General features: G+C 43.3%; 1 protein-coding gene across 3 annotated transcripts in view; it reads right to left on the bottom strand.

Moving 5' to 3' along the window:
- Positions 1–23806, bottom strand: part of LOC111869485 (pseudouridine-5'-phosphate glycosidase) — a 192252-nt gene that overhangs the window by 155301 nt on the left and 13145 nt on the right. For all 3 annotated transcript variants that reach the window (XM_033753448.1, XM_023861057.2, XM_033753447.1), the window contains one exon: positions 6653–6715. In XM_033753448.1, coding sequence (XP_033609339.1) covers positions 6653–6715 — 63 coding nt within the window. The remainder of the gene's footprint in view (positions 1–6652; positions 6716–23806) is intronic.

Here is a 23806-nt window from a genome sequence, read left to right as displayed (position 1 = left end):
AAGGAACTCTACTCAGGTGAGCCCCTCAGTAAAATTATTCTCAAACCACGGATGAGAAAATATCACCTCCTCTAGTACCGACTGACATGGCAGACATGCATAAGATGTAAGTTGTAATGGAGGAAAGCTACGTTTAAGTACATTATCTGAGATGGCAGTTACACTGTTGGGATCTGTATTGATCCAAGCAAAGACTGCCGAACATCACAGTTTGTTCCTCAAACTTGTGAGTTCAATCCTGGGTCTGCCTGCTCCCAGAGGAGGCGCCTCGGAGAACTAACGAACCCTTTCCTTTTAATTCTTGAGAAAAGAAGAACTGCACCGAAATTGTTCTTCGCACTGTCTTAGATTACTTGCAAATAACATTAGAAAATAAGTCAGAGTAGGAAGGAAGAGAATAAATGACAAAATATATAAAAAGGGAATTAATATTGTGACATGTAGACTCAGTTATAGGCAACGCCCGAAATACGCGCATGCAACAATACAAAAGGAATTGCAGGAAGTGTTTTCCATGTTGTCCGCGCCATGTCCATTCATAGGCAACGGGTCGCTAACACGTTCCCGCAGAAGCGTAATGTGGAACTATAGGACATATGTTGCTAGGCAATGGCGTGGTAAACAGGATCTGTCAAAAAAGAGGATGTGTTCTCTATGGGTCCACCTCGAGACTATATAAATAGTACAGAATCGAATCAAATCAGGATGAAGAGAAAGAGAACGGGAACGAGTCTTAGGCAGCCATTTATTGTGAACTGTTGTAATTGATTGTGATTAAGAGAGATTGTAAAACAAGGCGTTAATAAATCCAATCATCCAATCCAGAACCCGCTATTGTTAGTCACGCAGCCATAAATCTGTGGCAATATCAAGGTTCCACCAAATGCAACAATTTAATATTTAAAAAGCCTTACATGTTTGGCCATCAACATCAGAAGAAGGCAAGTCTGTAAAGGAGACATTTTACATGTATGATAAGTGAGAATGACGAAGGCTCAGAATCTCTCTTACAGAGAGGGAATTCAAAACTAAAAATGCCGTGGCTTTTAGTCCGCAAGTGAACTATACCGACCGAGCGAAGTCGGCGAAGTTAGTGCCAACTTTTGCGGATAGAGGGTGTCACGTGGTCAGCGCAACGGATCCCCACGGTCGCTAATCTCGGTTTTCTAGACCGGAGCCGCCATTTCCTCGAAATAGATCTTCAATTAATCTCACGAGGCTGAGTGGACCCCGTTCCAGAATCACTACTTTTCAGAAAATCTATTATCGCAGAATCGAACCCGGGACCTCTGGACCTGTAGCCATTAACTCTGATCACTAAATAAATCAAAAAGAAAAGTAATGAATGAAGGATGGTCTAGAAATAAAAGAAGAAAATGGAAACAACCCTATTATGGTCTTCAGGGTTACGGTACCTTGTAGTCTTGTAAGCGGTTATCAGCGTTTCGGCGAAACATGGTGCCTCCATCTTCAAGATGAAGAAAAATAAAAAACAAGCATTAAAAGGGACAGAAATAAGAGACGATAAAAAAATACTTCATTAGATTATTCGACCCTTTACAAGTGACTGCCCAGTTACACATAAATAACTGCCGGTTAACTGAAACGAACATAAATTAACCAAAAATTATTCAACTTCGTCCTGTTTAATGTATGACATCTGTGTAAACCACAACCACTCAGCTGTTATGCAGCACATGTAGCGAGATGTGCCGGAATCTTGTTACGCAGATATCTCTCGCGTTTTCAGCGACCTTTTGATGCGGTTGCGAATGTAAACCTACATTTTACCTGCAGTAACGAGAGAACCCGGGCACAAAACCCTGTGATTAAATATTTATTCAGTGTCTTGTTTGATTGTGGTTATAGTCACGGCTCGGGTTTGTTAGCTGCATATAAACAGTGTAGACTTACACAATATCCACACACAAAATTATACTGAGACTAATTTTGGTCGGCTCATACATAATAGCCCAATCGGTATAATGATGTTCAAGGGGCTGGACGTTCAGACCGGCTCTGGGGCCCATTAAGCCTCCTACCCAATGGATACCGGGGACTATTTCCCCGGGGGTAAAGCGAGGGGTGGAGTCCAACTGGGTCCACTCGGCACGGCCACTTATTGTAGGCTGCCCCGGGTGATTATGATGATGGAGAATTTGGTGGAATGAATATTGGCAGGGGAGACCGAAGTACGCGGAGAAACCCCGCCCCAGCGCCACTTTGCCCACCACAAATTCCACTTGACCAGACCCGGGATCGAACCCGGGCCGCCGCGGTGGAAAGCCAGCGACTAACCGGTTGAGCTATGGCGCGGCCTCCACTCACCCCCATCTTGTGCCGAGGTCAAGAACAGTGGGGTTATATTTCCTCCCCTCCCCATAATTCTTCATGGCGTGATACTTTATTGATTGAGTAAAAACTCAACTTTACCTTACCTACCCTAACTACACGAACATATAGTGCAGGGCGGCAAATTTTCAACTACTGGGACCCTTTGCGGCAACTTTATTTGTTTCATACTCGTGTTACCAAGAAATATTGGCACGGATAAATAAACACCTGAGAAACTGTATACTTAACGCGTAGCCAATCCACGGATGTATCACTTATTCGCCGTCAGTGATGCATAAACGTTTCTGTGGTCGATATAGCGCTGCATCGATATATTCATTCACAAAAGAAATGCATGGAATAAGGAAACACGTACTTTAACGTAAAAGATATTTACACAATAAAATTAATGAAATTTACTAACACTAACAACTACTATTAAAAGTGCATACAATATTATCATTATTAATTTAAAAAAATTTAAACGTATATTGTATTTAAAAACGTCGGATATTTTGACATAATATCGATATAGCCGATATATCGATTAGTGAATATCGATATATCGAGGTAAAATATCGTATGCATCTCTAATTGCAGCTGTGACTTCCTTCTCTTCCGATTATCACAAATTAAGGCCTCTGGCATACTCAGAATCAGAATTAATTCTCAAATTAGTAAATTAATTAAGGATCCAGTCAGTGCAGAACATCTGTATAAACATTATCATATAATATTCTGTAGCGTAAGCCGAAAAAGAAATATCACAATATGGCCGAAACCCCAGTTACACGTTAAGGTTTAAACACAATTAATATTCATGGAAACAGAGAGCACTGATGGCGGATATCGTTAAGTTTGGTCAAAATTTGCTGTAAAAAGAAATCTAACCTGCTATTTCTAAATGAAGATCGGTACAAAAGGTGGGTGGGGGGGAATAAACAAAGATGCAGAAAGTACTCGTATAATACAGCGGGAAAACATAACCATAATTGCGAGGCAAAGAATGTTTCAGTTTAGAAACAATAGGACACACTTAAGGAGATGAAAGTGTCTCAAGGAAAGAATTCAAATTTGTTATGGAAATAAGTCAAGAAAGACACCAGACACAGAACGGAAACATTTCAGAATTGGGTGATAATAAAACAGTGAAAGGGAAAAAGGAGTGAAGCAGAAAAACGTTAAACATCGAGGGTACATTCTTACACAACCAGAGGAAATCTTTAAGGCAGACTGCAGAATTCTGAGGAAGGAAATAATTCATAAACAAACAGGAGAGCGTTACATTACAGGCAAACTAACAAACAAGACAAAGAAAATTGATTTTTTTTTTAATATCAGCGCATTTGAAAACGTAACTTATGGTTGGAGGATGATACCTGTCATAGATTAAAATTAAACTAGTTTCGCATTCTTCAGCATGGAGTTAAAGTCCTGAAAACTTCAAAGACTAATTCTAAAGGTTATTGGCTGAATTCCTGTAGGAGTCGCTAAGTTCCTTTGGTTTTGTGCGATACTGTCAAAATGATTTCCATTCTCAGATGCTTCTCATATAGGATGAATTCAAAGTGACGAGGTAGGTGAAGCTTCTCCAAACAAACTTTGCAGAACTGAACATAACGCTCTCCATTATACGACTGAACAGGGACAAAGACTATGAGCCCTGTTCACGAAAGTTACGAAAACATTTCAGAACCTGAAAGTTTGTCCAGCAAAGTATTTCAGTAATGAGGAGAAATATGTGGTGCTGTATCTACTTGTTCTCGCAAATATTTTAATCCATGATTAACTCTGTAGGATAGGCCGCGCCATAGCTCAAGCGCTTAGTTGCTGGCTTCCCACAGCGGCGGCCCGGGTTCTATCCCGGGTCTGGTCAAATGGGATTTGTGGTAGACAAAGTGGCGCTGGGGCAGGTTTTCTCCGAGTACTTCGGTTTCTTCTGCCAATCCTCATTCCACCAACTGCTCCACAATCACCCTCACCTATCATCTGGGGCTGGTACAATAGGGCAGACGTGGCCGCAGTGCAAGGGACTTAGTCCCACACCACTAACAATAAAACAAAACTCTGTAGGATCCATGCATAGAGAGACTGATACTATAACAAGCAACCCTCACACTAAAACCGCTCTTCCCTTCCCATTACTTATTCAGGAGCCTACAAACGTCATGTATCATGATGATTCCATCTGATGGAACTTAGGGCTATTCGGATAGGGATTAGGCACTGTCATGTACATAAGTTTGTGAAGCTGGCACTTACTCTTACTCATAGAGATGAGCCCTTCTTGAAAAGCTGCCAATTGTGCAGCTACTCAAGAACTTCCCAGCATTTTATGGAACCCGAAGGTTCACTATGGTGTTCACTAGAGCCCTCCACTGGTCCCTATCCTGAACCAGATCTATCCAATCCATTGCATCCCATCCCATCTCTCTAAGACCCATTTTAATATTGTCCACCCACCTACGCCTTGGTCTTCCCCGTGGTCTCTTTCCTTCTGGCTTTCCCACCAGTATCCTATATGCATTCCTCCTCTCACACATTCGTGCTACATGCCCTGACCACTTCATCCTCCTTGACTTCAACATTCTAATTATACTTGGAGAAGAGTACAAGTTATGAAGCTCCTCATTGTGCAGTTTTCTCCAACCTCCTGTCACTTCATCCCTCTTCAGTCTAAATATTCTCCTGAGCACCCTGTTCTCAAACACCCTCAGTCTGTGTTCCTCCCTTAATGTCAGAGACCAAGTTTCACACCCATACAGAACTACAGGCAAATTATAATTTTGTATATTCTGTGACGATGGTACAGGGTACTAATATTATATTTCTGGATATTACCCGTCGTCCTGTTCTTATCTAAAACACTGTCTTGTTTATACTTCAAAACAGCGTTTCGGAGATTGGATTCTGTCTGTCTGTAATTATTTCTAACGATTGGGCCCAAATGAGTAGGTTTTACATGAAGACGGAGACAGAATCCAGTCTCCGAAACGCTGTGTTTCGAAATGTCATGTACGTCCAGAAATTATACTTCTCAGTCCTGTTTCCAGCAAACGGATACATAAGTAACTACATTAAAGTTCTCTGCGGAGCAATGCACAAACAATAAGCTCGTAAGGTTCATTTTCCCCTGCCCTTAACTAAACACCACGTCATAAAGGCGTGAAGGTAAAGCTTCATGCATTCTTAATCTTGACACCAGACGAATATAATGATGTCAGCTTCACACTTCCGCCGCTTTACCTCCAGGAAGAGCGCTCCCGGGAGTCACTGAATGGAAGTTGTGTGTTCCCCAACCGGTGTGAATGTCATCAAAGGAAAAATAAATATGCTCGTGTAAGGAATCGAATCCCGATCTTCTAGTATAATCACTATAACGGAGCTATCTCAGCAACTATGCAGCTGTGCAAACAACAGTTTTCTGCAAATACCGTTTCCTCAGTAGTGCCTCCAGTTACAACGGCAACTCAGTTTCCTCAATTTGTGCTGTTCCATTCAGTTAACATATGTTCAATTCAGGCTGATAACAGTTCTCGGTAATTGCGGTTGCGTTACGGTTGCCAGTTTCCTTGGTGTGTCCCCGCTATTAGAATTCCTCCGTAGCCCTGCAAGTCGTAGGTGACGAAAATCGAACCGGTGCTTGGGGGTATAACCAGGGCTTGAGGTGGGGCGGGATGCGGCGGGATGGCATCCCGGTTCTTTTCTAAATGGCTTAAAAGCATCCCGTTACTTCTTTGGCAGTAAATGCAATGTACAATACCTTAAAAGGGGAAAACCATCCCGGTTCTATTTTCATTCCACCTTAAGCACTGGGTATAAGGGAGCCACCCTGCCACTGAGGGACAAAAATACAGACGCAAGGCTGACGACCTTCCTCAGTAAAATAATTATTGTTGCGAATCGGAAGAAGTGAAAACGGGATGATAAATCTGTAATAATCTTCTAACGTATGTTCAAAAGGTGATGATAGTTCCAAAGACAATGTTCGAGATAAGTCGATAATTCATCGAGATGTGTATCGATCTATGATCCTTCCAAATAGGAACAAATATTGCTATTGTAGAAGTCAGTAATAGTATTTAAAATGGGTGCGTCATTCTCCTGTTGCTACGTACATTATCGCGACCACTGTATTGTTGTTTATATTCGTAATAGTTGAGGCCAAAACCGTGACAGACCAATACCCATATTTACTTGACGTGCATGATGCAACAGAGTTTGGGTCACGATGCAGAGATATGTAAAAGAAAACAATTACAGGAATCCCCGACAACAATTGCACGAATTTGTGTTACGTAAGGAACGCACAACTTACCAATATCGAAGTCTCTTTGACCGCTACCACGGAGTCCAGTACACTGCCCCCTATAACGACGATCTGTAACACACAAAAACACGAAACTCCGTTACCTAAACTGAATAAGAATTTTATTTATTTATTTCTTCATTTGTTATGCTCTATTCCTCGAATATAGAGGTACAGGTTTCTTCCACAAAAATTCCTCACGATGTTAGTAATAATCCTGGATGATTAAAGACGGGATTTATACAGTTATTCTTCTTATTATTATTTCCGTACGAAGCTGGTATTGACGATTAATCTAGCATTCCATTCCGAAGGCATACAGCCTTAATCTGTTGCATTAGTAAGAACTCCGTGTCCTGTAGTCCGCAAGCGAACTATACCAACCGAGCAACTGCCGCTTGTCGGCGAAGTTAGTGCCAACTTTGGGGGATGGAGAGTGTCACGTGGTCAGCGCAACGGATCCCTACGGCAGTTAATCTCGGTTTTCTAGACCGAAGCCGCTATTTCCTTTAAATAGTTCCTCAATTATCCTCACGAGGCTGAGTGGATCCCGTTCCAGACCCACTACTTCTCAGAAAATCTGGTAGCGCCGGGAATCGAACCCGGAACCTCTGGATCTATAGCCAGGAACTATGAGCACTAGACCACAGAGGCGGTTTTTGTACTCACTACAGATTACTATTTGAAAACGCTGGTCTAGCGATGAACTCTCTACTGGGTTAGGGATGTTGTCAGTTCAAATCTAGGCTGGAACATTGGCTATCCTGACGTTATTCAAGTGTTTCCTCAGCCTCTTTGCAGACTAACGCTGGAGCCATATCATTCCATCATTTGACGCTGTATAGCCCAGAACGAGTCGGGATAGGGACAACACTAAGAGCTGGACGACCGAGATATCGGGGTTCGACTTCTGACAAAAGAAATAAATTGTTCTCTTTTCTATTGCATCCATACTGACACTGAGGCCTTCCCAGGCTCCTACATAATGCGTCCCGAGGGCTGTTTCGCCGCGGGTAAAACGGCAGGAGCGTGAGTCTCATTACTCACTTTCATCTAGTGCCGAGGTTAAAAAGCTACGACTACAATTCCACTCCTCCATACGTCTTCAGGGAGTATTAGTACACGGAAAAGCTACATCAGCAATTACCGAACTATGTCCTTGCGGAACACGGAGTGTTCCTGCAGTGGGCTTAGACGTTCCGGTAATGGTCGTCTCTCCCCAATTTGCGAAAGACAAGAAGTTGACGGCAATTAATCATCAGCCGACGCTGAAGAGCATGACTTTCTCCCTTGCGCTTACTCACAGACGGTCCCACGCACCATAAGAACACAATTAACAGGAAGAAGGGTCTTTCAGAATCTAGAAAAATGCAACGCGAACAACACAACAACAAGGATCCCCTCGTATACGCGTAAGCACCAAACAGGGTGTTCAGGAGAATATTTGGACCGAAGAGAGATGAAATGACAGGAGGTTGGAGAAAACTGCATAATGAGGAGCTTCATAACGTGTACTCTTCTCCAAGTATATAATTATATTGATCAAGGAAAGGATGATGGGCAGGACATGTAGCACGAATGGGGGAGACGAGGAATGCATATAGGATATTGGTGGGAAAGCCAGAAGGAAAGAGACCACTGGGAAGACCAAGGCGTAGGTGGGTGGACAATATTAAAATTGGTTTTAGAGAGATAGGATGGGATGGGATGGATTGGATTGATGTGGCTCAGGATAGGGACCAGTGGAGGGCTCTTGTGAACACGGTAATGAACATTCGGGTTCCACAAAATGCTGGGAAATTCTTGAGTAGCTGCAGAATTGGCGGCTCCTCAAGAAGGGCTCAGCTCCGTGGGTGAGTAAGTAAGTAAGCACCAAACTCTCTGCTTACAAGAACAAAACTAGTTGAGAATGACACAAGGCAGAAAACCCGCCGAACAACCCTTACACGACGAAAGAAGTAAATCGACGCTACAGACATTCTGACCTGCGTCGACCTGCGATTTATCAACTTATCAACAACGACAAAACCTGATGATGAACGCCAAAACTACTAACTTTAAGCTTATCTTAGAACCAACTCTATATCTCGAGTTATTAATTTGAAAAATAAAACTGGAAAATTAAAAAAAAATAATTTTTATCTTCAAGGAAAAAACTATATTAATACCTATGTAATATTAAAATAAAAAAATATATAAAAATAATCAGTCTTAATATCTAAACAGAATTAAAAAATATATTATTAGAGTATATTCAGTGTGTATTTATTATGTACATATATTTAACAATAACGTGGTATTCGCTATCGAAAATAAAAAAAAACTGTAACAATTTGAATCCATATTAAAATACAATTCAAGAACTAAACTCAATTCTTGCAGGTACGCCTGATGATGACCTCTTGAAGGTCGAAACATGTAGCGGAATATCTTTGCACAATAAACGAATGGTGGTACATTAATATCAATTTGTCTTTGTTTATTTTCGTAGATACTGTTTTTGTGTAGACGGACCCATCTGTGATATCATGACTCACGATATGATGCATGCCACAGGGATGTCAGGAGTATCATCTGCGGTTGCAGGAGGAAACGCAATTTACCATAAAGTTTCCCGACACCGAAGAAACTAATCCTGAATATTAAGAATTTTAAAGGTGAAAAAAAAACAAACTCCGTGGCTTGAGTACGCAAGCGAACTATACCGACCGAGCGACCGCCGCTTGTTGGCGAAGTTAGTGCCAACTTTAGCGGATAGAGGCTGTCGCCTGGTCAGCGTAAATAAATCCCCACGGCCGTTATCGGTTTTCCAGACCGGAACCGCTATTTCCTTGAAATAACCCCTCAATTATCCTCACGAGGCTGAGCGGACCCCGTTCCAGACACACTACTTCTCAGAAAAATCTGGTAGCGGCGGGAATCGAACCCGGAACTTCAGGATCTGTAGCCAGGAACTCTGACCACTAGACCACAGAGGCGGTCTACTGAAAACAGGAAATATTCCAAAACACTGAACTCAGTCGAGCACAGCTATTATCACCCTCCATCCACAACCGAAAAGAAGCTGGTTCAATTCCAAACTGAGTAATCTGTTCCCGTTTCTGCGAATCCTAGTCATTTTCCTCGGTACCTGTCATCCGTGATTGAAGCAGAGGATAAAGTGAAGGGCAGACATGCGCAGTCCATTAACGGGATTCTAGAAACACTAAAAATGTGGATGAAGTTTCGTCGGGGTCTAAGAGGGAATGAAATGCTTTCCAAAGATTACAAAGATCGGATGTGGCACTTTCAGCTCACACAGCTGCAGTTCTTTATGAATATAAAGACAGTTCCCTGTAATGAGAAGAGCGACCGAGAGTCTCGAGTACGGAAGATATTCAGTGAGAACAAAGACCTTCCATCTCCTACAGCTTGCAACTTTAAACAAAACACGCGCGCGAACTTGCATGTAAATGTCAACGCTTTATCGTGAATAAGTGTATCGCTGAATCAGCAGCAAAGTTCTGCAGTTAACAACATTTGGCAACAATGGTTCGAGGAGAGAGAGGGTCCCACCCAGGTCTTACAATATTAAAGTGCAGTCCTTCAATTTAAACAGCAAATTACAACAATCAATATGAGGTAGAATGACTAACCCCTAATTACTTCCGGCAATGTAAGCATGTCAGACAGAATCCCTGTATAGAATACATAATAAGGTGGGGGGGGATACACAGACAGCAAAGTTACCTCAGAACAAACTTGAGTCCGCAAGCGAATTATACCGACCGAGCGACTGCCGCTTGTCGGTGAAGTTAGTGCCAACTTTAGCGGATAGAGGGTGTCACGTGGTCAGCGCAACGGATCCCCATGGCCGTTAATCTCGGTTTTCTAGACCGGACTTCAAGGCATAGCGCTTAATTAATTACGAACAGGGACAGCTTCACCTTACCTTACTTTTATTTAAAACAACGTTTTAGAAACTGGACTGTCACGCATCCTCAGGTGAAATGTACTCAGTTAAGTCCAACAGACAGAGCTGGTCCGTATTTTCGTACAGCCTCCGAAAAGTTGTTTTAAATGAAAAAGAATGAGGACTGCATAATGTTCAAAAAGTTAATAATTGCATTAATACACCATCGCTACAAATGTTAGGTCTTCATTCTTGTATAGACTATTCGCTGTGAATTGTAGGAAGTTTACTGGTGACACGAATACATGTACCACTACTCTGCGAGGAACTCGAAACAGCAATACGCCCAATCGGGTTTCAGAATATCACAATTTTGACAGACACGCCAACCGCTAGCATCTCGTAGAATAATCTAACAATAAAACGATTCAATTGGGAATTCATCGCAAATCGAACAGAAATTCAATGCGCACCTAATTCCATCCTACCCCCCCCCCCCCCGCGCCTCAAGCTTGTACGTCGGCGTTCTTCATTTTACACAAAACAGGACTAAAACTCACGTACGTCTGCGAAATTCAATGAACCAATCAATGGATCGTCACGTGGTAATGAGTTTTTATCTACATAAATCGATTTAGAGGGGAAAACAAATGAAAGACGAAGCAGAATTTCAAAGAACGTCTACGTTCCTCGAACAGATACAAAACAAAAGACGGTACTTCCTAGGCACATAAATGAACAAATACGTTTCAACATTCTCTACGAAAACGAAATAAAATCAGGAGTTCTGTAAAGTCCTAATCGTGAAGACGTATAGAGAGATGACGCGAAACCTAGCCTCAGCACTACATTGTTGCCAAAAGGCCAGCTTCGCGCCGGGCCATTTCAATCACCGCATGAAAAAGCCTCACGTATCAAAAGATCAACAGGAACACCGGACATGGTACTGAAATGCATAGACAAATATTGTTGTTGAGACTCGTGTACCACAGTGCTGTGACCTTGAAAAGGGTTGTTTTTCTTGTTAACTGTTCCTATTGGCCAGCATGCCTCGTCTTCTTAGCCATTTCCATGGATTTAAGGCATCAAATCTCTTGCAACATGTGCAAATAACACAACGGACTTCAACCCTGAAGATGGAGGCAGCAAGTTCTTCAGAAACTCTGCTACCAGCCTACAATACTACACGGTGTCGCAAACAGAAGGTCACAATCTGAAAAGTTACTGCAGTGAAAATCTAAAAAAACTTGTCGCGTGTCGCTGCCTCCTGCAGGAAGGTGTCCCGCCGTGCAACAGTGGCAAGGCTCAAGAGGAATATCATCAGGAAATCTTGGAACCAAAGAAATTGTGGACCGCAGAAGAGAAGCGACATAAGGATGTCCCGTCACGCAACAGTGGCACGACGCAAGAGAGACATCGTGAAGAACTTCACTCAGGGAACTGGTGGACCCGGGAGGAAGCGAGTGGTCGCGGCCGACAAGAAGATGACTAGCTGTGCAAATGTGACACAGCGCAAGAGACTCAGACTCCAGGGAGATCAGTTGGAGTCACGCACAAGCCCGCATAAAGATGTGTCAAAGAAAGCACGAGAAGAGCTTGAACGTGAGAGGACGACACAAGGACTCGTCCTGAAAGGAAAATACGAGGCATGTGCAAGTGCACAAGCAGACGTGCTGCACGGAACCCCAGCAGATACGAACATCAAAAACTGGACATTATGGAGGGGTCGACACCCTCCAAAACGAAAAAGAAGCAAAGCACACAAGAGGAGCCGGTAAATTAGAAGCACCGGCCTCCTGAGCAAGAGTGAATGTGCGATGGGAGAAAGTGAAGGAGGGAATGTGATACAACTGCATCTTCTGGCAAGTTAACAGGAAACCGCTCGAGACGAGCTGGTCTTAAGAGGGGAGCGGATTTAACGGACGGAGGATATTCGCTGCAAGAGGAGTAGCCGGATAAGAAAGAAAAAGACGTTACAAGAACAGCCTGCAAGTAAAAGGAACGGGGATGTACTGTTAGGCTATTCGGGACGAAGAACCTTAAGAAGGGAGCAGTCTGACGTATTGCGCTATGGAGGACATCCCTTCCCCCGCCAGCGGTGACGTAACAACCTCGGGCGCTGTCGCTACTACGGTAACGGGCCAGTCAATACTCCGCCCCCCTCCCTCGCGGTCACGTAGCGGGGGATGTCGCGGTTACTGTGCAGCAGTAAACAACCCTCTACAGCGTTGCCCAACAACGCCTCCGTAAACACGATTAGGCGACTGCGCTAGCAAGGACCAGGAGCATGTACAAAACACACACCCGTCCTCTCGTCAGAGAGGGCGCCACACAAAAACAAGACCGTAACTGTTAAATACAAAACACAAACTCGTCCTCTCGTCAGAGAGGGCGCCACACAAAAACAAGACCTTAACTGTTAAAGGTAATAAATATCTGGTCATGAGCCCCAGATGGGGCTCGACACCAAGACTTACTGACTGAGTGACCGTCAGTCGCAATGTGACTTTGACTTAAGAAGACAGTTAAAATGTAGCAGCCGCCGAAGACAGTTGAAATATAGCAGCAGTCGCAGGAAGAAGACCCGAACGCGTGGTTGGAAGATTTGATGTGATAATTTGTGATACTGCCGAGGACAGGAATTGTGAGATTGTAAATTGTGTGACTGTAAGAGCGAATGTGCAATAAATTCTCTATATCAGATAAGGTGTGAACTTACTTGACGAGTGACATATACCCAACACGTGACAATATATATATACATATACGCATAAATAATAGTCATTAACTAACCAGCAAATTTCCTTCCCGATTTTCGTGTTGCTTTTATCCAATTTAATTCCCTTTATTATACATACAGGCACCAGTCGTCTCTCGGCTTGTATGCAGATGCAATCCTGAAAATCAGGGCGTCAATTGAAAACGTATATATAAAGATAAGGTTTTCCGCAATACATGAAGCAAAATGTCAAGTTTCGTGCACAGGCCAAAGCAAACCAAAATGTTATACAAAAAAAAAAACTCTGTGGACTGTAGTCCGCAAGCGAACTATACCGATCGAGCGACCGCCGCTTGTCGGCGAAGTTAGTGCCAACTTTTGCGGATAGAGGGTGTCGCCTGATCAGCGCAACGGATCCCCACGGCCGTTAATTCCGGTTTTCTAGACCGGAGCCGCTATTTCCTTTAAATAGTTCCTCAATTATCCTCACGAGGCTGAGTGGACCCCGTTCCAGACCCACTACTTCTCAGAAAATCTAGTAGCGCCGTGAATCGAATCCGGGACCTCTGGATCTGTAGCCAGGAACTATGGACCACTAGACCACAGAGGCGATCGTTTTCAGTCATATTTACGAGTAATAAAGTTCTCTTTTCTTGAGGGTAGTAGTAAATTGACTTCTCATATATTGAAGAGTATGTTTAATGCAAAGAGACAGTGCAAAGTTAGGTCCATAGTGGAGCAAACAGAAAAACAATTTGGTTTAAAGGCTGAACTACAAGATTATATTACACTGTAAATTTGTCGTGAAAAATCTATGTAACTGCCACTCCGCCATATGCTGTTGACAGGGCAATTACTCAGAAGCACAGCATAAGGATAAAATAAATTGTCGCGAGGCACATAGTTGAAACCAGGGGAGAAAGATAGTAATTTCTTTTTTTCTCCTCGAAACACCTTGACGAATGTTATTAGAGGGGGCGACATGCTAGTAATTATAGTAATAAGAAAAAGAGTCTGTTTCGGCAAAAGAGAATATCTTCAACAGATTATGTAAACTCGTTTCTTTTGTTTATTAGTGTCAGAATGGTGGCGCTAATGGCGGTGAACATATAAACTGCTGTTTTTATGGAATATGACGTCATATCGTCCTGCTAAAATTTTACTGACGTTTCAACGGAAAGTGATGCCTCCACATTCAATCTTCTAAGCTGAAGATAGAGGCAGTAAGTTCCTCCGAACCATCGGTAATCTTCTACCAGATCAAATACCACACCCGAAAGAGCAGTAATCTTCATTTATTACCACGTCAGGCCCATTTTTTTTCCTTGGCACTACAGCCCCAGTGGGCCTAGGCCTATCTCCATGAACTTCTCTGTTCACTTCGGTTTTTCTAGATCTTACACATTCGGTAGGACTCCTTGGGCGGGTTATCAGCTCGTCGCAAGGCCTCTACCTGTACACAAACACAGAAAAACGCACACACAAACTAAACATCCATGCCCTGAGTGGGATCCGAACCCACGATCCCGGTTTCCAAGCGAGCGAAGACAGTACATGCCTTAGACCGCTCAGCTACCGTGACCGGCTCCAACGGCCTATACGGTGTTATATCCCAGAAGATAGAGCTGTTCGTGTCTCTTTTCAGCAATATACTCCGAAAGATCGTGAGTGGGTTCAGTTCTTTAGCCTTCTCGAGTAGATGCAAAATGCTTACAAGCGTATTACGATTTGTTTCGGCTGTGTGTAACTAAGTCACAAATCAAAGTCGCGAGAAATATGAAGTTACAGCCACTTCGAGAACATACTTTGTATAGAAAGGATAATGTACAGATAAGTGATGTATTTCAATTTCTTCGCGCAAAAGCATTACTGTCTACCATCTTAGGCTTACGATAAAGTTAGAGAAGCCCGTTTCCGAAAGTGAATTAATATCATGCCGCCATTTTTAATCTTTCCTTACTTTAAAAAAGGGATCAGAGAGAGAGAGACGCATGAGATCACCTTTCACTCTGTGTATCCCCCCCCCCAATTTCTTTTTCGTTTTACATTCGGTTCGTGTTGTAAAGTAAAGTAAACCTATCACTTTAACAGGCCGTGGAGACCCACAGGGCTGTGAGACGTCGAGGCTACCACATTATCTAGACAATCGGTTCACAAATGGCGGTAAGGTTGTCAGCCTTACGCTCCGGCCGCCCTTTACCCCAAAGAATATTCCTGGTACTCATTTCTGTTAGAGACTGAGTCGAACCCAGGGCCATATTGCGTCTGGAAGGATTAGGTCAATTGAAAAAAAAAATCAATGACCTCATCGAGACTTGAACCAGCGACCTTCCGCTTTGTAGCATAATACCTCAACCAACTACGCGACGTACGGGGGAGTGGAGGTATAGCTCCACTACCTTTACCTCGGCACTAGATGGAGGTGAGTGGTCAGCTTCACGCACAGGCACTTTACTCCCGGGAAGTTACCCCGGTACCCATTGGATAGGGGGTTGGGTGGGCCCCAGAGCCGGTCTGGACGACGTGGAAACGAAAAAAAATCTCTTACGCCTGCTGGGAATCGAATACCGGTCATCCAGCACGTCACATGCCGACTGAGCTATCCCGGATCCAGCCACAATTAAAATAACCCATAAACAAAATAAATAAAAACACGTTAAGATACAATTGTGGATGTCATTTACGACATTCTTGCATGGAATATACTATTTAACTCCGGTCTCGCAATTTCGCGTTACCATGACGACAATCTCCCAGCTTGCTTTAGCTAGCAAGTAAGCAGCATTGGCCAGGGAGGAAAAGGGGGAACTCAAATTCGGGCGATTTGTATGTGTGAATTAGGCGTTTGAGTGCGGGTGCACTTTATTTCATATATGAGAATTAACATATTCGAGGAACACGTCGAACCGTGCCTTGCACAGTGAGCTGCAAATCGAATCTGAAAACCGAGTAATTAAGTTACGATTGTACAGTTTTGAATGAAGGCTCATAACATGATGAATGGTGAGTCGGGAACATTTCGTCACGTTTTTAAAGGCACTATCCCTCAATCTGCCTCGAGAAGACAACGAAAATCACAAACGTCATCACTGAAAAATCCGATTACGGAACCTCCCGATGGTTGAACTGCCCTTAAACAGAATAAATGATTATTTGACGACGATATTTCAATTGTATAGGTTATAACGTAAGTTGACGTATTATTACGAATGGTAAGTACGAGTATATAACAAAAAACAAACTCCGTAGATTTAGTCCACAAGCGGACTATACCGACCGAGCGACCGCCGCTTGTCGGCGAAGTTAGTGCCAACTTTAGCAGATAGAGGGTGTCGCGTGGTCAGCGCAACGAATCCCTATGGCCGTTAATCTTGAATTTCTAGACCGGTACCGCTATTTCCTTGAAATAGCTCCAGAATTATCCTCACGACGTTGAGTGGACCCCGTTCCAGACTCACTACTTCTCAGAAAATTTGGTAGCGCCGGAAATCGAACCCGGAACCTCTGAATCTGTAGCTAGGAACTCTAACCACTAGATCATGGAGGCAGTCCTTGAACTTTTATTATCTTGTAAAAGGTCAAAAAGTGGTAAAGCTATCCCTGTAAAAAGGCCATGAATGCCCATAGGGTTGTGAGACGTCGAGGCTCCCACATTTTCTAGACAATCGGCTCAGAGATGGCGGTGAGGTTGTCAGCTTTGCGCGCCGGCCGCACTTTACTCTCCAGGAAGATTCCTGGTTTTCATTTCTGTCAGATGCTGAGTCGACTACAGGGCCACAGTGCGGCTGGAAGGATTAGGCCAATTGAAAAATCCAATCACCTCATCGAAATTCGAACCGCGACCTCCCGGCTTGTAGCATACGGCCTCAACCGACTACGCTACAGCGTACCCCAGATGTAATGAGACATTTCAAATATGTACATTGTAAGTTACTATGAAAAAAAAAGCCGCACCATAGCTCAAGCGGTTAGTCGCTAGCTTCCCACCGCGGCGGCCCGAGTTCGATCCCGGGGTCTGGTCATGTGGGATTTGTGGTGGATAAAGTGGCGCTGGGGCAGATTTTCTCCGAGTACTTCTGTTTCCCCTGCCGATCTTCATTCCACCAATAGGTCCACAATCACCCTCACCTATCATCTGGGGTTGGTACAGTAGGCCAGAAGTGGCTGCAGTACAAGGGGCTTGGTCCCACCCCACTAGCAGTAAAAAAATAATACTATGAAAAATGTCGTTTATAATTACATATAATATTTAAAAATCTTGTAATATTCTTTCCGTTTCACAAACAGAGGAAACAGTCGATGTTATTACAGTTTCGGTTGACAGTATTCTAAAAAGAAAAGAAGGCAACGTGCAACTTACAGCTTGGGTGGCCAGCAGTGAAGTTATGTTACGAAATAAAGTGTTAAGCAACGAGAAAGCGGTGTCTCTCTACGGGCCTGCTTACGTTATCATTCTCATCGTACCCGAATATGTTTTCTCCATAATTTCCTGAGTGGCTTCAACCAATGACATCACGTGTGCTTCCTTTCACCTCTTGGGAACTAATTTAGGTAATTCATCACGGCCCAACCACGAACATCACGGAGTATCATATATCGTGACATTCGTCGACCTTCAATGCGACACTGCAGTGATGTCGATTTAAAGGGGCACATATTCTGAATGGGGGCACGCGGTAGCGTAGTTGGTTGAGACACTATGCTACAAGCCGGAAGGTCGAGGGTTCAAGTCCCGATGAGGTCATTAGATTTTTTCAATTGACCTAAACCTTCCAGCCGCACTATGACCCTGGGGTCAACTCAGCTTCTGACGGAAATGAGTACCAGGAATTTTCCTGGTGGTAAAGCGCGACAGGCGGGTAAGGCTATTTCCGTATTCCGTATTGAGGGGGTGGGTTTCCCCATGCACTTAGACCGGTTAGTGGTCCATTGTGCGTCCTCCTTTAATTTCTACTGTCTCCATACCCTACCGGTACTGGTGCTTACTATCAATCCCTTTCTGCCAGCAAGGTTCCAACCTCCTCTGGCAGTGGTATCTAATAGTTAGTCCCTTTCTGTCAGAGAGGTCCCCCCTCCTCTGGCAGTGGTACCTAATACTTCCCCCATCTACCGGAGGAATTGGAAACTACTTGGACGGGAAATGTTGCCTAATTTTGCTCAGAGGTCTCCTAGAGACATGAGGTTCTTTTACGTGCCGTAAATCTACGACACGGGACCCACGGCTTAAAGTCCCTCCCGGAGGACTTGTTCCCTGAATTTTTCCGCCCTTAAAAATTCCACGATCTCCGCCGGGTTTTTGAACCCGCGTACTACGAGTCATGAGGTGGGAACATTACCTCTAGACTACGGAGGTCGCTTGCGCGTAAGGCTAACAACCTCATCGCCATCTGTGAGCAGATTGTCTAGAAAATGTGGGAGCCTCAACGTCTCGCAACCCTATGGTCCTGTTACAGGGACGGCTTTACTTTTTACTTTACATATCCTGAATTACAATTACATAGGAAACCCGACCACGCTGGCTAAACCAGTAACGCTTCTGACTTGTATTTGGGAGGCAACCGATTTGTATCTTGGGCCGGATACCAATTATACTGGACGAGGTTTTTACGTTATTGTTCTCAGTCCCTCCAGGAAAATTCTTGGATATTACCTTCAATTACGCCATGACCGATTCCTTCCACATCCCTACCATTCATTATCCTCACAGCGTCACCAAATAAAGCGGAAATATGGATGTAAAATGAGTTTCAATAGAGTAGGCCAAAAGACCTTCCTCACTTGGTTTAGGGCATGATATGTGTGGACCCAATAAACCATTATGGGTGTTCAATAGGGTACATTTTGACCACATAATTTCAAGTTACAATAAGATCCGAAGTCACCATCTCAGTTTAAATAATTTATTTTCCTACGGTGATTAAATACCACTAAATTCTCAACATGTTTCGGTCATAAATGACCATCTTCAGGGGAAATATCAGATAACAAAGGAAACTTTACAATTCGTACTTATGAATAAGAAAAGTAAAAGTTAAAGTCGTCCCTGTGCTTAACTAATTAAGCATTACGCCATGAAAGCGTATGGTGGAGTGGATGTATAGATCCACATTTTCTTGACCTCGGCACTATTTGGAGGTGAGTGGTCAGCTTCACGCCCCTGCCGCTTTACCTCCGGATAAAGAGTCCCCGGTAACCATTGGATAGGAGGTTGGGTGGACCCCAGAGCTGGTCTGGAAGACGTGAAGAAAATTCTTGACCCCACTGGGACTGGAACTCGGACCCCTCCGTCGTTCAGCACGTAGCCAGTCGCTATACCGACTACACTATCCCGTTTTCTTTGTAAATTCGCTTAGTGTGGGGTGGAGTCCAACTGGGTCCACTCGTCAGGGCGGCCACTGATTGGCCTACTGTAGCCTGCCCCGGGTGATTATTATGGAGAATTTGGTTGAATGAAGATTGGCAGGGAAAACGAAGTACTCGGAGAAAACCCGCCCCAGCGCCACTTTGTCCACCACAAATCCCACTTGACCAGACCCGGGATCGAACCCAGGCCGCCGCGGTGGGAAGCCAGCGACATACAATCGACGCCGATGATTCAGAGGAACGTGCTAATTAATTTCATGTTAAGAGTTGAAGTGAGTAGTTTTAATGCTGATTAATTTTCTTAAGTCCGGAAGGGCTGCATGAGATGGTCCTGGCTCCGATGTTAACGGCTGTACATCTTCTAGCTCTCCGCGTATTACCACAGCTTGTACGGTTCACAAAACAAAGCAAAGCTGCGTTCTGTACTTCAGATAAAGTTGTTCTTTTGCTTAATTAAATACTAAGCAATGGAGAAGTAAGGGGGGGCGGAGGTATACCTCCACCACTCTTGACCTCAGCACTAGACGGGGGTGAGTGGTCAGTTTCAAGCCCCGTTCGCCTTACCTCGGTGAAAATGGGGACCGAAACCTCATTACTACGTTCACAAAACCCAACTATATCTATCTACTATTATTTGAGCCTATTTTATTTATTTCGAAAAATACAAAAAGTTCTGGTAAGAACCAATCGCCTACTTTCTTTTGAGAGGACACGGACCGCATGAAAAAGACAGATCCTATAAGTTTGATTTGTTTCATTCTGGTCCGTCACAATAACAATTACAATGTGATGGTGGTTTCCTATTTGTAGTGATGTTTACCCTCTGAAGATGGTCCATAGAGACCGAAACATGTAAGGGTGTTAAGCTTTTATGTAGTAAAAAACTTACAGGTCACATTGGACGGAGTGATTTATAATTGTACAGATCCTATAATTATTCTTTGCCGCGGGAACGTGTTTACCGAGCCGTTGCCTAGCAATTATAGGGAGGGTTCACATACAGACTGATGGGAGGGATTTATAAAGTAAGTGGTTGCGATGGGCTCAGGTGCCATGATGTACATATCAATCATAAAGATTGGTTCCAGCATTCGACAGTTCATAGAGAGAATAGACACACAGAGCAACGTAGATCTCATAAGTCTACTCAAAATAAAGATAGTAAGCCAAAAATAAAATTAGGCTTGTGTCATCCCCTTGCTACGTGTCTGTCTATAGTATGTGTATTCCCCCACTCCATTAACTTTTGAATGCCAGAACCAATTTTTATAAAACTTGGTACGTATATCATGGCATCTGAGCCCACCTCAACGGCGCACTTCATAAATCCCTCCCATAAGCCTGCGTGTATATTCCCCCCTATCGTTGCTATGCAACAGCTCAGCAAACACGTTCCTGCGGCAACGAATAAACGCAACAGACGAACCGTCGAACGTGTGGTTTTCTGTTCGTTCCGTGTCATATGAAATGAGTCTGTGGGTCTATCCCCTTATCGTTGCTAAGCAACGGCTTGGTAAACACGTTCCCGCGGCGAAGAATTGTTGGAGACGTTTTTATGCGATGTGTCGTATCAAAGAAAAGTATGCGATTATTTCATTCTACAACTTCTTGTTAACTACAGCAACTTGCTTCGTTTGCTAAGCTCATTCTTCCATACGGAAGATGGCGGTAACCTCTAAAAGACTACAAAGCGTCACATCCCGAAAGATAGTACTTTTCATAATCCAGGGCTATTTTCATTCACGTTTGCCTCAGTGAAAGGTGAGAACCGTCACGTGACATTGTACATAAAATATTTATAGAGTAGCCGTTCCTGTCCCTTACGTGCACGCTGTCGGTTTAAGGGTAACGGCCTGTGTGAAACTTTCCACGCACAAAATGACAGATAACGAAAATATGAAATTGGTTACATTATTTACTATGGAAACCCATTTAGAAAACCTGAATCTACGCAGTTTCCACAATTTCCCACGGCCTTCATAAAAATGCTTTAAAATACTTCAAACTTTCTATTTCCTGTACAACTGCTATGTCAAATAAAGTATACATATGAAACGGAATGACGTAATTTGTTACATAACCTCTAAGGACTAACATTAATTCCATGTTCACGAAAATAAAATCCGAATTACATAACTAATTTTATAACCTTATGTAATCAATTTATACTATAACCTGAAGTTTGCTATCAAACAAACGAGATCCTGACTACACAACTAACATTTCTGCTCCTTTTCATAGCGCAACAACAGAAACGTAATAAACTTTTCTTCCCACAGAAGAAAGGGGAGGGGAAAATGAAATGCATAATGAACACCACTTACTTACTTACTCTTGGAGCTGAGCCCTTCTGGAGCAGCCGCCAATTCTGCAGCTACTCAAGAATTTCCCAACATTTTATGGAACCAGAAGGTTCATTACCGTGTTCACAGGAGCCCTCCACTGGTCCCTATCTTTAGCCAGATCAATCCAATCCATACCATCCTATCTCTCTAAGAACCATTTTAATATTGTCCACCCACCTACGCCTTGGTCTTCCCAGTGCTCTCTTTCCTTCTGGCTTTCCCAACAATATCTTATACGCATTCCTTGTCTCCCCCATTCGTGCTACATGCCCTGCCCACCTCATCCTCCTTGACTTGATCATTCTAATTATACTTGGAGAAGAGTACAAGTTGTGAACACTCGATAAAAAATTACAAGATGTAATAAACATACTGGGGGCGCTTGTGTAAATTGTAATGAACAGTTCAAGTACCAAGAAGAGCATAGCATTGCTTGAAGAGCTGAGGGAGTATAGACTTTTCAAGGTATAGCAAGGTTAAATAGTCTTTAAATTTCATAATCTTTTCTACTTTCCATGTATCTCTGTGCCTCTGGGCCTCTTTCTTTTATAAACTCAAATATCGCTTCTTCATAATGTGCAAGATTAAGTGTTCTGTGAGAGATACGCCTTATCACTCTAAATTGAAAAATCAAAATGTTACGATGAGTAAAAACAGATGAAAGCTGAGTTGGGGTCGAAGTTGGAGGATCTTTGATGAATTCAGACAAGCATAAAACTCCACACCAGGCAACTACTTCAATAAGGGCTACATACTTCGTTCCCATGGGGCAATCGATTGAAGTCAAACAAGTGATTAAGGACACTGACTGAAAATAAAACACTGCAACATATAACTTTCATCCAGGTTATGACCACGGGAAAAGAACCACCAACAGACTGCATAAAAGCTCCACGAATCAGAGGTTTCTTGAAAAGCTGACAGGTTTTTTTAAATTCGCTTGGTGGGGGGTTGAGTCCAACTGGGTCCAATCGGCACGGCAGCCACTAATTGGCCTATTGTAGCCTTCCCCTGGTGATTATGACGATGGAGAATTTGGTGGAATGAAGACTGGGAGGGGAAACCAAGTACTTGGAGAAAACCCGCCCCAGCGCCTTTGTCCACCACAAATCCCACATGACCAGACCTGGGATCGAATCCGGGCCGCCATGGTGGGAAGCCAGCGACTAACCGCTTCAGCTATGGCGCAGCCGAGCTGACAGTTGATCAATTAATCAATAAATTTCCTGCCTTCTATGGAACCCAAAGGATCATCACTGTGGTTATAAGGCTCATTAAGGGCCCCATCCTGATGCAGTTGACATCCTGACATCTTATTTCTTTCAGGATAATCAATATTAGTTCCCATCTCAGCCTAGGTCTCTCAAGTTGTCTCTTCTCTTCATGTATTTCTACTAAAATTTCTTTATGTATCTGAACTTCCCCAGCATGCAAAATTTCCTGCAGTCAGGACAGTGCTGCCACATCAGCATGGAGTAGGGAAAAGGGAACTGCATTGACAGATAATGTTATTTACACCATGGTTAATTGGAGACTGATCATGCAGCAAATACAGTGATGAAAGAATAGTATTACTAGAGTAGTGGCCAACGTTCAATATTCATGTTCTGCAACATGGCAGATTTATACGGTGAAACATCAGGGCCAAATTTTAGAGGGAATGACCAGGGAGGTCACCCCACGGCCTCAACAAAACAGAAACAAAATCCATACATTTTACTGAGACACTTGCTTCTCTAAAATCATAACAAGTTTGTATTTTTGTTAGTATAAGTAAAAAAAAGAAAAGAAAGAATTGTCATAACCTAAATTTCTTGTTACTGATAGGGACCTCGCACATTTTG

This window comes from Cryptotermes secundus, unplaced genomic scaffold (genome assembly GCF_002891405.2).
Source record: "Cryptotermes secundus unplaced genomic scaffold, Csec_1.0 scaffold1921, whole genome shotgun sequence".
In the NCBI taxonomy this organism is placed as follows: Eukaryota; Metazoa; Arthropoda; class Insecta; order Blattodea; family Kalotermitidae; genus Cryptotermes; species Cryptotermes secundus.
This window is presented reverse-complemented; position numbering and strand designations above follow the sequence as displayed.